The 13,692-nt window shown below is 37.7% G+C and overlaps 1 protein-coding gene across 1 annotated transcript; it reads right to left on the bottom strand.

The window, feature by feature from the left end:
* Positions 1 to 2,988: 2,988 nt before the first annotated feature.
* On the bottom strand, positions 2,989 to 5,402 carry LOC107043705 (zinc finger MYM-type protein 1-like). Its single transcript, XM_015265287.1, has 4 exons — positions 5,268 to 5,402; positions 5,024 to 5,149; positions 4,079 to 4,878; positions 2,989 to 3,220 (listed from the first exon to the last, which is right to left on the bottom strand). The coding sequence occupies exons 1-4, from the start codon at positions 5,400 to 5,402 to the stop codon at positions 2,989 to 2,991; spliced, it is 1,293 nt and encodes a 430-aa protein (XP_015120773.1).
* Positions 5,403 to 13,692: the final 8,290 nt, after the last annotated feature.

The raw sequence follows: 13,692 nt of genomic DNA, 5'->3' as shown, positions 1-13,692 counted from the left end.
CTCTTCTATTTTTATATTGATAATTAAGGTTCAATTCTATACCAAATTACTTTTGAGATGAGAAGAATTTTAATTAAGATTATTTTCAACAAATTGTAAACTCCCGTTTTCAATTTTAACAAGGGAAGTGTTGTGTTGGAAAGGTGGCGCCAGCTCCCGGTCCCACTGAGCTTAGGCCCTTGCGTATGACATATATATTCGTTATGAGGAGACGAGATCTTGCGCATGCGCGGATCTCCTCTCCATCAGGTTGTAACTTGTGAGAGTTCACTCTACTGCGAGACGCGAGACGTCTTGTAGCCAATAAACCAGTGTTCCAATAATAAAACCCGTGTACCAGTTATTGTGTCCACACCCGCCATCCAACAGGTTAAGAAAGAAGTAAGAAGTAAGAAAAAAAAATAACAGTGACAGTGAAAAATAAGGACAAACCCTCAGGAACATAGTACCAAGTGTCTGGTAGTTTCAGGTGGCGAGGAAAGGCGAGAGAAGGCTGGAAAGATGGAAAAGCCAGAAGGAGAGAGGCGTAAGTACGGTTGAATGTGCTATACCGGTGGTAAGCGTCTCGCAGACAACGAACAGGGGTTGCGTCATCGCGGGGAGATTGGCGGGAACAACGTGGACGCTGGGAGACAAGATGGTGGACAACAAACGTTAGTCAAACCATCAAACGAAAATTCGGGAAAAAAATAACATATTTAATTAGGGAATTGAAAATCCCAAAGAAAATTAAAATACAAATAGATTTAAATAGGTGGGAATAATATATGTTGAGGGATGAGTTGGAAGAGTTGTAATATGGTGAGGGACGCGTCCAATACATAGAGAATCGGTGAGAGAAGCGTCCAAGTATGGAGAATCGGTGAGAGACGCGAACAGTGTAGAGTCGGTTAACGTGATGGGTGCGCGCGCAGCATTGGTGGGAATAGTGACCAGAAGTGGCTGTAGTTAAGCAGTACACACAAAGCTCGAGCGAATGATGAGATGGCGAGATGTAGAAAAGAGAAGGGGTCATGCGGCTCTACGCCAGCGCGCGCGCAGCGCAACTGCGGCCAGCGGCAAAACTAAATTCAAATTTGAAATTGATGCGAAATACAAATAAGACGAGAGTGCACAAAAATCAAAACAAGCCCAAATCAGCAAACTAATAAATAAATTACCATAGGTGACGACTTGTGGGAGCTGTGGAGGCAATTAACGTTCCTCTTTGGATTTGATGAACTCCATGAAGGAGAGGACGGCGTCCTGGAGTTCGTAGAGGAAACCGCATTAATACGAACAGACACAATTAAGTGTTATAAGTTTGGTGAGTTGAGATGAATTAAAAAGGAGAGTTACGATGAAAAATGCATGCGATCAAAGTGCTTGTGAGGATATTAGCTAGCAAATATAATCACAAATTAACTAAGCACTGAGAATGATCAAATGAAACAAAAATACTAGTTAAAAATTCAGAATAAAATCTGAAGTTTGGTTGCTCCAAAGGGGTAATCAATGGAAGCGTGCTTGTGTTCAGTGCGTGGAAATTGATCAGCTCTGTCGGACATAGAGGGGATATTGTGTTCATATCTCGTCTGTGTCTGACTGTCCTGAAGCTGACTATACTTGTGTTAATACTAATATTCATAGATTCTAGTTATCGCAATAGCCAAAAGCATGATGGCAGAGAACCAGCGGAGACTACTGGTGGAGTGGCATGAGCAAAAGCTCCTCGCCAATAAACTTCTCATCATGCCCAAAATTTATGAGGAGCAACCACCAATTACTACCGAGGTGAGTGAGATGAGCAAAGGTGAGGAGAGCGACGGTGAGAACAGGGAGGACGGTGAGAACGGAGAGGATGAGAAAAGTGAAGGTGCGTCGGCCGAACAAGGTGCGGGACAAGCGGCAGTAATTGAGGCTCTCAAAGTAGGTAAAAGTAAACCCCAGATTACAAAAATCGAGTACGTGGAACCTAAAGTTAAAATAAGCTCCCCGTTACGAAACCACCCGAAAACTCCAATGAAATACCACGCGAGCAAACCAAGAACTGAAATTCCAATGGAAGGCAGACTTGAATCGGTGTGCTCGAAACTTGATGCTGTGACCAGCACACTCGTGAAGGTTTTGGATATTCAGACCAACACCAGTGGCTGGATACTAGACAGCATCAAGGAAATGAGAAAAGAGATGAGCGAGATGAGGAACAGCCGGGATGACAGGCTCTCCCGTATCGATTACCCCATATGGAAAAAATATATATACAGAAATATATGTCACTTATATCCGCTTATATGTGGTATAGTTTCCGGCAAAAAATGCAATATTTGAGATATATGTTGGATATATATATATATATATATATATATATATATATATATATATATATGTACATATATGTCACCGGGTATACCTAGCATATACCTGGTGTACAAGGCGGATATATTCAAGATATAATGAGAGATCTCACAAACTTTTGCATGTCTTGGATAGTAGCATAGAATTCAGAGGAGATCAGAAGACTTTAGATGAGCATAAATTCAAGGTGAGAGATATTCTAATCAATCACATCGATAAAAACTATCACTCTAAAGTAGTATTACTAGAAGATCCAGTAGCTATTCTAAATAAACTCAAAGAGATAAAAAGATACGAAACTAATGTATATCTTCATTTGCGGTGAGAAAAGAAATCTCCAATATGCAGTATGTGATTGGAAAAATGACAGCAGTTGAGTTTTGTGAGAAATTTGACGAGGCGATTCGAACATATGAAAACTTCTCAGATGCAACCCCTCTATCCGATGGGGAAAAGAGGGACGCTTTTAATAATGCCATCATGGGATCTGTACCTATGGACGGGGCGGCGGAACAGGAATTTTTGGCGTATGGTCGAGGTCCACGAGGGTCACTTGGGCAACTAAAAAATACGTACCTTTTTTTTCAATGTAAATTATTTATTATTTAAAACAATTATCAAGTTGATAACACATTAATAATTTAATAATTTCTATTTGCCAAACGTGGCAGTGCGGTTCCTGTTCTTTGCAGCAAACTCGTTCACAATACTGTCTAGGTCTAGTTTGTTGGTCTGCTCGTGATGAATATACAAGGTGGCAAGACTATTCAAGCGCTGAAGAACTACATGCATTGTTGATCGCATGTAGTTCTTCAGATACTTGAGAGTTGAAAAACTCCGCTCATTTGTGCACGTGGAATTGGGGACCGTCAGCAGAATGAACCTATAGTACCGTCAGATGAATGAACCTACAGTACTCTTTGATGAGTCCTTTCACCCATTCTCCTTCAGAAAAATCATCACATCTTTGACTGAATTTATTTTATAGTGATGTCGAGCGGCTGTTTCCAAGAAATACTCCTGATCTCTCATGAGGTCGTTTCTCTCATTTCTCAAATCATCCCCATAAAAATATACAATCCTGTCGATGTCAGCGTTTTTCCCCACTGCGAAGGATTCGTACTCATTTAAAAATGAAGTAGTTTCAGAGTCAAATTGAGTCTTCAATGGAGAAACAACATAATCGTGAATCGCGCAATAAATTCTTCTGTAGAAATCCTTGGGTTCATGAATTCATGAGCCTCGGACGATGTGTCATATCGCTTGGGACGTCTACGTTGTCGGAGGAGCTGCAGAGCTCCGATCTCCAGCGCAACTGCTTCGGATGTTTCCATTTCCCAGATTACCTCGTACTTCGAGTCTCGTGCGTTCTCCAGACTACATATTATCTCCTGGACTTTTCCGTGTCCATCAATTACACATAAATCAGGATTTTGGAGTTCTGTGTTCAGAATTTCAACCTTTTCGAATATTTGAATGATTGCTACTAGAAGAAAATAAAAATTAAAAGACTCCACCTCCTTAAGAAATCCGCTGGCCTTACAGGAAATATTGCTGTTTACATCTCGATCATTTTGTAAAGCGTCAAAGTAACTCAAAGCTGCTGCATAGTTTGATTTTTTATGGAGCCTCTTCAACAATGAAACCATCATAATCCGTCTGCAATAATGAGAACATAGTGAGAATTCGGTGAAACTAGAGTCTAAAGGGGTAGACGGTAAGGGGAATCTATTATACACACCTTGTTGGGCAGAAAGCGGTCAAGGCCTGAATTTTCTCACTCTCATCTAGCGAGAGGAGTTGTAACTCGCAATATTCAGCGATTCTCTTCGGAGAATTATGTATAAAATTAATCAGTTCCTTGACTATCCCAATGAAATTCTTAACTTCAAGCATTGCCTCCAGGGCATCTTGGACCACAAGATTGAGCTGATGAGCATCACAATGGACGAATAGAGCCCGCTTTTCCACTTGACAAATGGGAGTTCTCAAACACGTGATTTTTCCTGCCATGTTGGGAGCTCGATCATAACACTGACCTCTCAATTTCTTGAACTCCAATTGGTATCGTTGGAAAATATCGTTGATGATACTAAATAGTGTGACTGATTTGGTACTTGACGTATTGTAAAAGCCAAGGAAAATCTCTCTGGGGGATAACTCATTCGATACCACTCGGACTGTGACTGAGATTTGTTCCAAGCGAGAAACATCAGATGTTTCATTTATCATCAAAGCAAATAATGGAGATGCTTTGATGATATCGAGGTTTTTAGTTAATATTTTCTTGTACATAAGATCAAGGATTTCATTCTGGCTGTCGTGATGCAACCATTTGTGGGCGTCACGGCGCAACCAATCTTTCAATTCTTTAACGTCCTCAGACCTGGCGCTTAAAATCTGTAGGAAATTGGAGCGCTGGTCGTCATCAGTTCCCCTCAGGGGTAAGCCCTGTTTCGCGAGAACCTGAATGGTGTGGACCATTTTCTTCAGAGCAATTCGGTTGCTCGTCATTTCTTTCGCTCTTCCAGAAGACAAATGCTGCAAAACATTACCTGAGTTACTCTGATTTAATAATTCGTGTGAGGTTTGATGGAGAGTACTTTTTTCATGTGACGGGAAGGATTTGTAGGCGTTCTTGAAACCCTTGAATCCGTTTGTGACAAACGCTTGATTGTGACGCTACCTTGTTGGGGTCTGATGAAACAGGCAGCTGCTTTGAGACTGCCTCCGTACAAATATTGCATACAATTCCTTGGCTGTCATTCACAGCAATCCATGGATATGTCTTTCGCCAAGTTGTAACTTTTGTCTGAAACCCGAGATCAAGAACTAATGACAGAAAAAAAGGTTGATTGATCATCCAGGAAATTTTTTCACCTAACAGAGCCGAGAGAGTTATTGAAGTCAAAATACCTTGATTCATTTACGTCACCTCCAACAGTTGAGGTTATACTGACACCTATTCTCTCATTGGGTACTGGCCCATCTGGTGGTTTTAAAACGCCTGATTCTTCATCTCTCTTCCTCTTCTTTCCCATGAGGAAATTATCTAAGGTATTCATGACGCACCACTACATTTAAAAATTGAATAGACCTGAGTTACTCGAAGTACACGCTTTCACGGTATAACCATCGGTTCCCCTTCCATGAGATTTCTGCCTCGAGCGATGAGTACAATGGANCATCTCTCTTCCTCTTCTTTCCCATGAGGAAATTATCTAAGGTATTCATGACGCACCACTACATTTAAAAATTGAATAGACCTGAGTTACTCGAAGTACACGCTTTCACGGTATAACCATCGGTTCCCCTTCCATGAGATTTCTACCTCGAGCGATGAGTACAATGGAAGGGAGCGATGGTGCTGCCAACGGGCAGTTGACTTTTGAAACCGATGTAGAGCTCACCTAAGTGCATCCGACGAAAAAAGCGAAAAGAAATTTCAAGTTGAGAAAACAAATGGGTTAAAAATTGGATTGGCATTCATCAATTTCGTCATATAAACTGCTCAATTTTCAATTTTTCTTCCATTTTTTGGGGTATGGAGTGCTCCGTACCCACCATACCCCTTCTGCCGCCCCTGGATGCGAAGCAGACTTTACCTCCATGTGGTGCATTCTGGGCCACGCAAAAAAAATTTGAATCTTCAATTTGACCACAGAGCATTTTTCATGTAAAATGAGAGAAAATTAAATGAGTGATGAAGTGTCTGAAAACGTTTCATCAAGAGCAACAAGTTTCTTTAAGTGAAAAAATGCGGTTGCCGTTTAAAAAAAAGGTCTTTGTGCTTGAAGCTTACAAACATGCGCTTGCGAGCTTAAAATGGTACATGCATCGAATGTCCCCCTTGAAACCCTACAACTGTTATTTCAGATATTTTTTTGTTACTTGCCCTCCTTAGAAGATATTTAGCCACACCAGTTCCAATGGGACATCCTGTACATATCAAGATAAAGGTAAAATATAAAAGTAGATTTATGACCTTTTTGCTTTACGTGAGACAGTTTTCTAACTTCACAAAAAGCAAAGGTCATTTCTCCATTGATAACTAAACTCTAGATACTTTTTTTGGGCTCCTTTGATGGATTTCCTAACAGCAAAAGTACGTATATGCTGGCGGCTATGACCTTTTACGTAAGAAGGTCATTTTTTACATATACGACCTTTTGCAAACTTTTTCAAACTTTTTCGAACTGTTTTTTAATTTAGCAATTACAAAACTTCCATTCGAAAACAAAGAAGATAATAGCGATGGGGTACATGTTAGCAATGTAAAGTTGGTACCCGACCTTGACGGATTGTTACAAAAATTTGGTCTTCGGTAGATTTAGAGCTACAAGTTGTGGCTCAAGTTACAAGTTGTGGCTATACATTGTGGTGTATATATTTTTTGTTTGTAGTTGGAAAATAAACATTCAATCCCTTTTTCAATGAGAATTAGGAATTATCATATTGTTACAGCTAAAATGATATTGGATTCTTATCTACAATCACGTGTAGTTGATTATGGAATTCGAATTTTTTGGATCAGAATTCAAATTAGCATTTAAATGATTTTTCAAGGTGAAATGGGAATTAATTGCTTTGTTAGCCAGAATTACATCATAGTTCTTATCTGTAAATGTTTGCTTTTTTATAGGTACATGAAGAGACGTAGACAATACAATATGGATATGTATTCCTCAGTTCTTAACATTCCTGGAAACTATGAAGTTCGTCATTTCCTTGTGCCTCATACTATCTGCGAGTCAACTATCGCTACAGGATTCCCATACAACACACAAGGTTAGTAATATTAAATAATAATGGATTGAACAGATGTTGAACAAATACTATACTGTGCAGCGAAAAAAAAAAGATTTTCAGGGACATTTTACTAATTTTCAGGAATCTATCCCCGATTATATTAGGGATTTGCGACTGTGAAATACATTCAATGCCTATTTCTGAAATTCAAAGATTTTGTCACCAATTTTCACCGGCACTAATTTTCAGGGACCCATCTCTAATTTTTAGGAATCTGTCACCAAATTTCAGGGATAAAAATCACTGATGATCAGCGTTATTGTAGTCAGTGTCCACCATCATCTATAATTAGTCATAGATTCCTCAAAATCGGTGGGATGTGTTCCAAGAAATCAATGACATACACAGCAAAAACGAATATTTGAATTTCACACACTTATTGTAGACATTTTTCAGACACTAAAAAAGTCTGAATAAAATGAAAATTTATCTGAATTTCAAACACATTTCCATTTTATTCAGACGTTTTTTAGTGTCTGAAAAATGTCTATAAAAGGTGTGTGAAATTCAGACATTCGTTTTTGCTGTATAGTCCTGAAAATCAAAACTTTTTTTCTCTGTGTATAAAGAATCAGTGATTAATGAAATTTTATTAGTTACGTATTTTCGGAATTTATTTGTGTTATGTAGATATATATGGGAAATTCGAGATACGTATTCTGAGAAACATACCTAAAATTACATTCAACATTCAACATCTCGCTTCACGATTCGACCATATTTCATATAGTCGAATTAGTTGCGATTTTCCAGATAATTGTTCTCCGACTTTTCGCTCCACGTAATAGTCTAAAGGAATACAAGGTGACGTCAGCACAAATTTGTAAGGAAATATATTATGGGAGTTCACAAATTGTAAGGAGAATAGTAAGCGTTAGAATCTTTCAATGATTTAGCCAACAATATCATGGTACTGCCCCGCCATGCCGTCGCCATGGTTGAAAACGGCTATGTTTTGACAATTATGGCGATATTTGCGACGATGATAAAAGTGATATTATATGCGCGAAAATTAGAGCAACATTATGTGCGATATCTTGAGCAATGCTCATTACACCAATCAAACTGAAAATTTTTTTCAACATGGAAAGCAATATTCTGTATCATGTCAAGCCCCATTAACAGCCGTGTCACCGTTTCCAATCCTGTTTTCAGTCAAATACAACGTGATTGGCTGAAGTATTGAAAAATTCGAACGTTCACCATTTGCAAGTCTATTATCGGAATAATTTTTGTACCTTTAAATTCCTGATTTTCAATTCTACATCATTCCTGAACTTGATAAGAAAGGTGCTGACATCATCCTGTATATTCCGCAGTAAGTAATTAGGATCATTTTCAATCTAATACGGCTTATTTCAGATCATTTCCGATTGTTTCATTTCAGAGGATTCGTTTATGCGCTGACCTTGATTTAGACTACGTTACAATTAGCGAGAACTCTTGGTTCAAGGGCTTAGAGCGAAACTCTGATTGGTTCAACAGTATTAAATACCTGAAAAGCATATCGAGCAACAGTCCAATACGTGTAGGTAATCTGCTCGTTGTCACACCGGGTGTTTTAGAGAACTTGTTTTCATCTGTTTATCTCGTTCCTTATACTATCTTCTTATGCAGGTCGATAGTAGAGTGGAGTATAATGATCCTACCAATCTCATCTTCTTCAAAATATCGCACTGGAAGCCTTTGTACTCTAGTTCAACTCACCTCTGCGAACCACAAGAGCGTAGTGACGTTCCGACAGTTATTGTACGAGAGATTTTAGGTATTCATGAGGAATGTCCGATTTCGGCGGTGAGCAATCTTTTTTGACAATTTTTCGGTTTTCATCTCAGAGTCATGACGCGATATCACATAAAATACGTAGATAATTGCATTATTTAAAAATAAATGAGTAGAGTTATTGTTCCTACGAAATTTGCAATTTACTCCCTTTAGTCAGGAATTAATTGGGACTATGAATTAATAAGCATAAGTATCCAACATAATGGACTAATACCTGAGGTTAATAGAGATGGAGTTTCTGATATATAAAGCTCGCTATTGTGTAACTTAACAAGCAACGATTCTATCCTCACCATCTTTCAACTTGATGAAGAAGGCATTGAAACAAATTTTTCAAGCCCTGATGTAATGGATATTGTTAATCATTCTTTCCGTAATCATGATAAACCCGATTTTCCCTTTCAAATCGTATAAACATTATCAAATCTCCGGAAATGTTAATTTTATTTGGTATTAATGAATAGAGCTCATTAAAATATATATTTATGGAGAAATAAAATTAAAAACCATGTACCTATATATGTACATCAGACACCATCTAAGTCGCGTATTCGGGTATCACGACTAAATAACTCCGCAAAAATAACTTTACAAATATAACTTCGGAAAAATAACTTGGAAAAAAAATAACTTCGGAAAAATTACTTGAATAAAATAATCTTTTAAAAAAAATAATTTTAAGCATTATGAACTTTTACAAAAATAATCACAAGCATTATGAACTGAAGGGTTATTTAGGATTGAAATAACGATTAAACACAGTTTTATTATCGTAAAAGTAATCAAGCTTTATTCAGACAACGTAATGCGACAACGGTCGAGGCACAAGTGGTGCTTAGTACGAGTATATCATTTAGAGGCGCAACGGCGCCGTGGCGACGCAGTCTGCCACACTGTCGGTAAAGAGGGAGACTGGCGTAGGGCGCTATATTCCAACCCTCCCTCCCGCCATAGGCAGTATCCTCTTTTCCTCTCCAGTTTTCTTCTCTTCTAGTATTCTTTTCTCTCCTAGTATTCTATTCTCGTTAATCACAAAATTTCTTATTCTTATTTTTGGTAACTTTATCTCGCCTCAGTATTCTTGTCAGGTAATTTCAGTTGGTTTAACTCCTCAGTTTCCATCTCGCCAATCAGTTACTTCCTAGATAAACAGAAAGAAATAATTTAGATATTTACGTTCATTATTAGATCCATCAAACGCTTGTGTGTTTCAAACGTCAATGGCTTGGTGAAAACATCAGCTAGCTGATCCCATGAGCCAATCCAAATGATTTTTATGATTCCTTTTAACACATTCCTTTATATAATGTAACTTGTTTTCTACAATGTGTCTTAATTTCATTCATCCACTTGTTTCTGCACTCACAATAGCAGATTTATTATCACACCTTAAGATCATTGGAACAGGGGGATCAACCAGTATCAGTTTCAACGAGTTGTGCAACGACATCATTTCTCGACTCGCCTCGCTCATTGCGACATACTCAGCTTCACACGTGGAGAGTGCTACTGTAGTTTGATTGTGAGTTTGCCAAATGATCGAATCACCAAACAGTCTAATCACAAATCCACAAGTTGTGATAGAATCTTTACAATCAGAAAAACTCGCATCAGAATAACCCTGAATGTCATTGGTCTCTCCCGAATATCTCAGACCTAAGCCCGTAGTACCTCTCAAATACCGAAAAATTCTTTTTACCATTTCCCAATCACTTTCTTTAGGATTTACTTGATCTCTGCTTATTACATTGACCGCATATGCAATATCTGGTCTCGTAGCACCAGCCAAATACAAAAGACTACCTACAGCCTCTCTATAAGGAATGTTTGCTTTTGTTTCTGTCCTTTCCAAAGTCCCATTATCATATTCTGTTTCTCTCAATTTTCTCTCATTATTAACTACTTGAGAAGTATTCATTGTTGTACGTTGTGGATATGATTTATCAAAGCCAAACCTACTTAATATCTTTTGAATATGATTTTCCTGATTTAATTTGATAATCTGATTTTCTCTGTCCCGCCTAATAGTCATGCTTAAGAATTCCTTGGGTTCTCCCAGGACTGTCATTTCAAATTCGCTACATAAGTTACTCTTTACTTCAGCCAATTTATCGTTATCATTACTCGCCAATAACATATCATCTACATAAAGTAGCAAAAGCAAGAACTTGTCTTCATCTCGCCAAGTGAATAAGCAAGGTTCTAAATCCGAGTTCTGCAAACCCATACTCAAAGCTACTTCGGTGAATTTTACATTCCACCGTTTGGGACTGATACGAAGACCATAAAGTGCTTTTTCCAATTTGCACACATTTTCTTGCCTATCTCTGTCAGTATGATTAGTTCCTTCTGGAATTTCCATATAAATTTCCTCATCTATTACCCCATTGAGGAAAGCAGTTTTAACATCTAACTGACACACCTCTAGATTATATTTGTTTATAATCGATATAACTATTCTCACTAGAGGTAAACGAGCTACTGGAGCATAAGTTTCCCTTAATTCATAAATGTTCTTATCCTTGAAACCTCTGATTACTAGTCTCGCTTTGAATCTTATTTTTCCATTTGCCTCATTTTTACACTTAAAAACCCATTTTGAATCAATGACATTTAATCTTTTTCCATTCATCATACTTAGAGGTCTTTTGACAATTTTCCATACTTGATTTCTTTCTAACGAGTTTAATTCTTCATCAACCGCATTTAACCAAGAATCTTTATTTTTACTGTTTATAGCTTCTCGATAATTTGAGGGATCTTCATTTATGTTTGCTAAAAGTGCATGATACACTTCATCTTCCTTTTGTGCTAAATCTATCTCGCCTACATTACTGATAACACTAGTGAAGAAAACATTTCCTTTCATGTTCTCATCAATTTCCAACTCTGAAAAGCTATTATCATTTATTATTTTATCTTTTATGTCAACTGTTTTCACTTTCTTGATAGTGTTTTGTTCTGAAACTTCTTTCTTTGGTCTACCTCTTTTGCGTTTTATCTCTCCCTCCGGTTTTAAAGAATCCTCGGTCTCTCCTCGATTCTTTTCGAACTTAACAAACCATTCATCTTTATTCTCCATTTCTCCATAGTCTGGGAAATCTTTGATACCGTTTCCCTTGTATTTATCCCCATATACTAATTTTTCATTGAATTTAACATGTCTGCTTTCATAATACTTCCCTAGCTCTGGCTTTAAGAGTTGATACCCTGTTGGAGTATATCCAACCAAGACCATACCTACACCTCGAGGTCCAAACTTTGGACCAGTGTTTCTAGCAATTTTTACGTAACTTAAGCTACCGAATCTTTTGATTTGATTAATGTCAAAGCTGTGATTAGGCGCGAATCTTTCTAAAGGAGTTATCATATTGTTTGATTTATGTGGAGTCCTATTGTAAGCATAAACTGCAGCAGATAAGCCCAGATCCCACATGCCCTTTGGCAGTCTTGAGTCAAACATATAGCACCTAACCTTTTTCTGGATAGTTTGATTAAACCTCTCAGCGACACCGTTGTGTTCTGGAGTATCAGGGGAGGCTAACTGTAATTCCGCCCCTAGACCCTTAAGAACTTCAATTGTATACCCGCCTGTATACTCTGTTCCCTGATCTGATCTAAGATAGCATACTTTCGCGTCATAACCCAGTAGATTACGCGCGCTTCTAATGAACATCTCAAGACAATGTCCTGTTTCACTTTTCGCCTTCATTGGATAAGCCATAGCGAATCTTGAGAAGTCATCGATGAACACAGAAATAAATCTGTATCCCTTAGGATGAGAAATTGGAGTAATAGGTCCCATCACATCTGAGTGAATTATTTGCAATGGTGCTGTTGCTCGCCTGCGCACCGACGTGAATGATAATTTATTGAATTTAGACGTTAAGCAGACCTCACAATCTCTAATGAATTCATCATCAAATTTTACTGCATTTAATTCTTTGTTATCTGGGAATTTCTTTTGTAGTGCCTTGAGGTAACTCGTTGAGGCATGTCCAAATCTACAATGCCACAACATGACATCATGATTCCTCATATAGCTATTTTTATCAATTGAAAGTTTTGGGAAATCTTCTAACGAGTCATCCCATGGTAATTCATCAACATCTTGCAATTTTCTGTCCCAAATGGTGTAATCAAAATTTGATTGTTCATAGGGAATCTTTTCTTTATTAATAATTTTCTCTTTTATTAAATTTTCACTCCCTTTTTCATTATTCTTTTCATCCATTTTATTTTCTTCCTCATTACTCTTATCAATTTCGTTTGTTTTCTCACTTGTTTCGTTCTGTAAGTGTGCTGTGACACTTCTGGTAAGATATCTTTCCACCTCATTTTCACCCCCAGTGACATCAGCTACATTTCCTACTACTCGCCTGTTTATTTGCTTGAAAGAATTCGCACTGATAGAGTTTGACTTTACTATTTCTAAATCGATTATCCAGTAAGGTTTTCTGTAAATCCCCGAGATGAAAAGTTCATTCGACACTGGATCAAATATATCAATTTTCTTGTCATCTAAGTAGATTGCTAATCCCATTTCGGCAAATTTTCTTAATGATAGCAGATTTGCTTTAAGAGCTTCTGCAAAAATAACTTTGTCAATTTCTAATAATTTACCACTCGCCAGTTCAATTTCTATTTTTCCTGCTCCCTCCGTTTTCAAGTCCGCTGACTCATTTTTATTCGCACATCTAATTACTCCACAATCTAATTCGTTAAAAGTTTTAAATATAATTCTGGAATTTGTTAAATGCT

This window comes from Diachasma alloeum, unplaced genomic scaffold, assembly GCF_001412515.2.
Source record: "Diachasma alloeum isolate Michigan unplaced genomic scaffold, Dall2.0 Dall_scaffold_00620, whole genome shotgun sequence".
Lineage (NCBI taxonomy): Eukaryota > Metazoa > Arthropoda > Insecta > Hymenoptera > Braconidae > Diachasma > Diachasma alloeum.
Note: the sequence above shows the minus strand (reverse complement) of the source record. Positions and strands in the feature narration are given on the sequence as shown.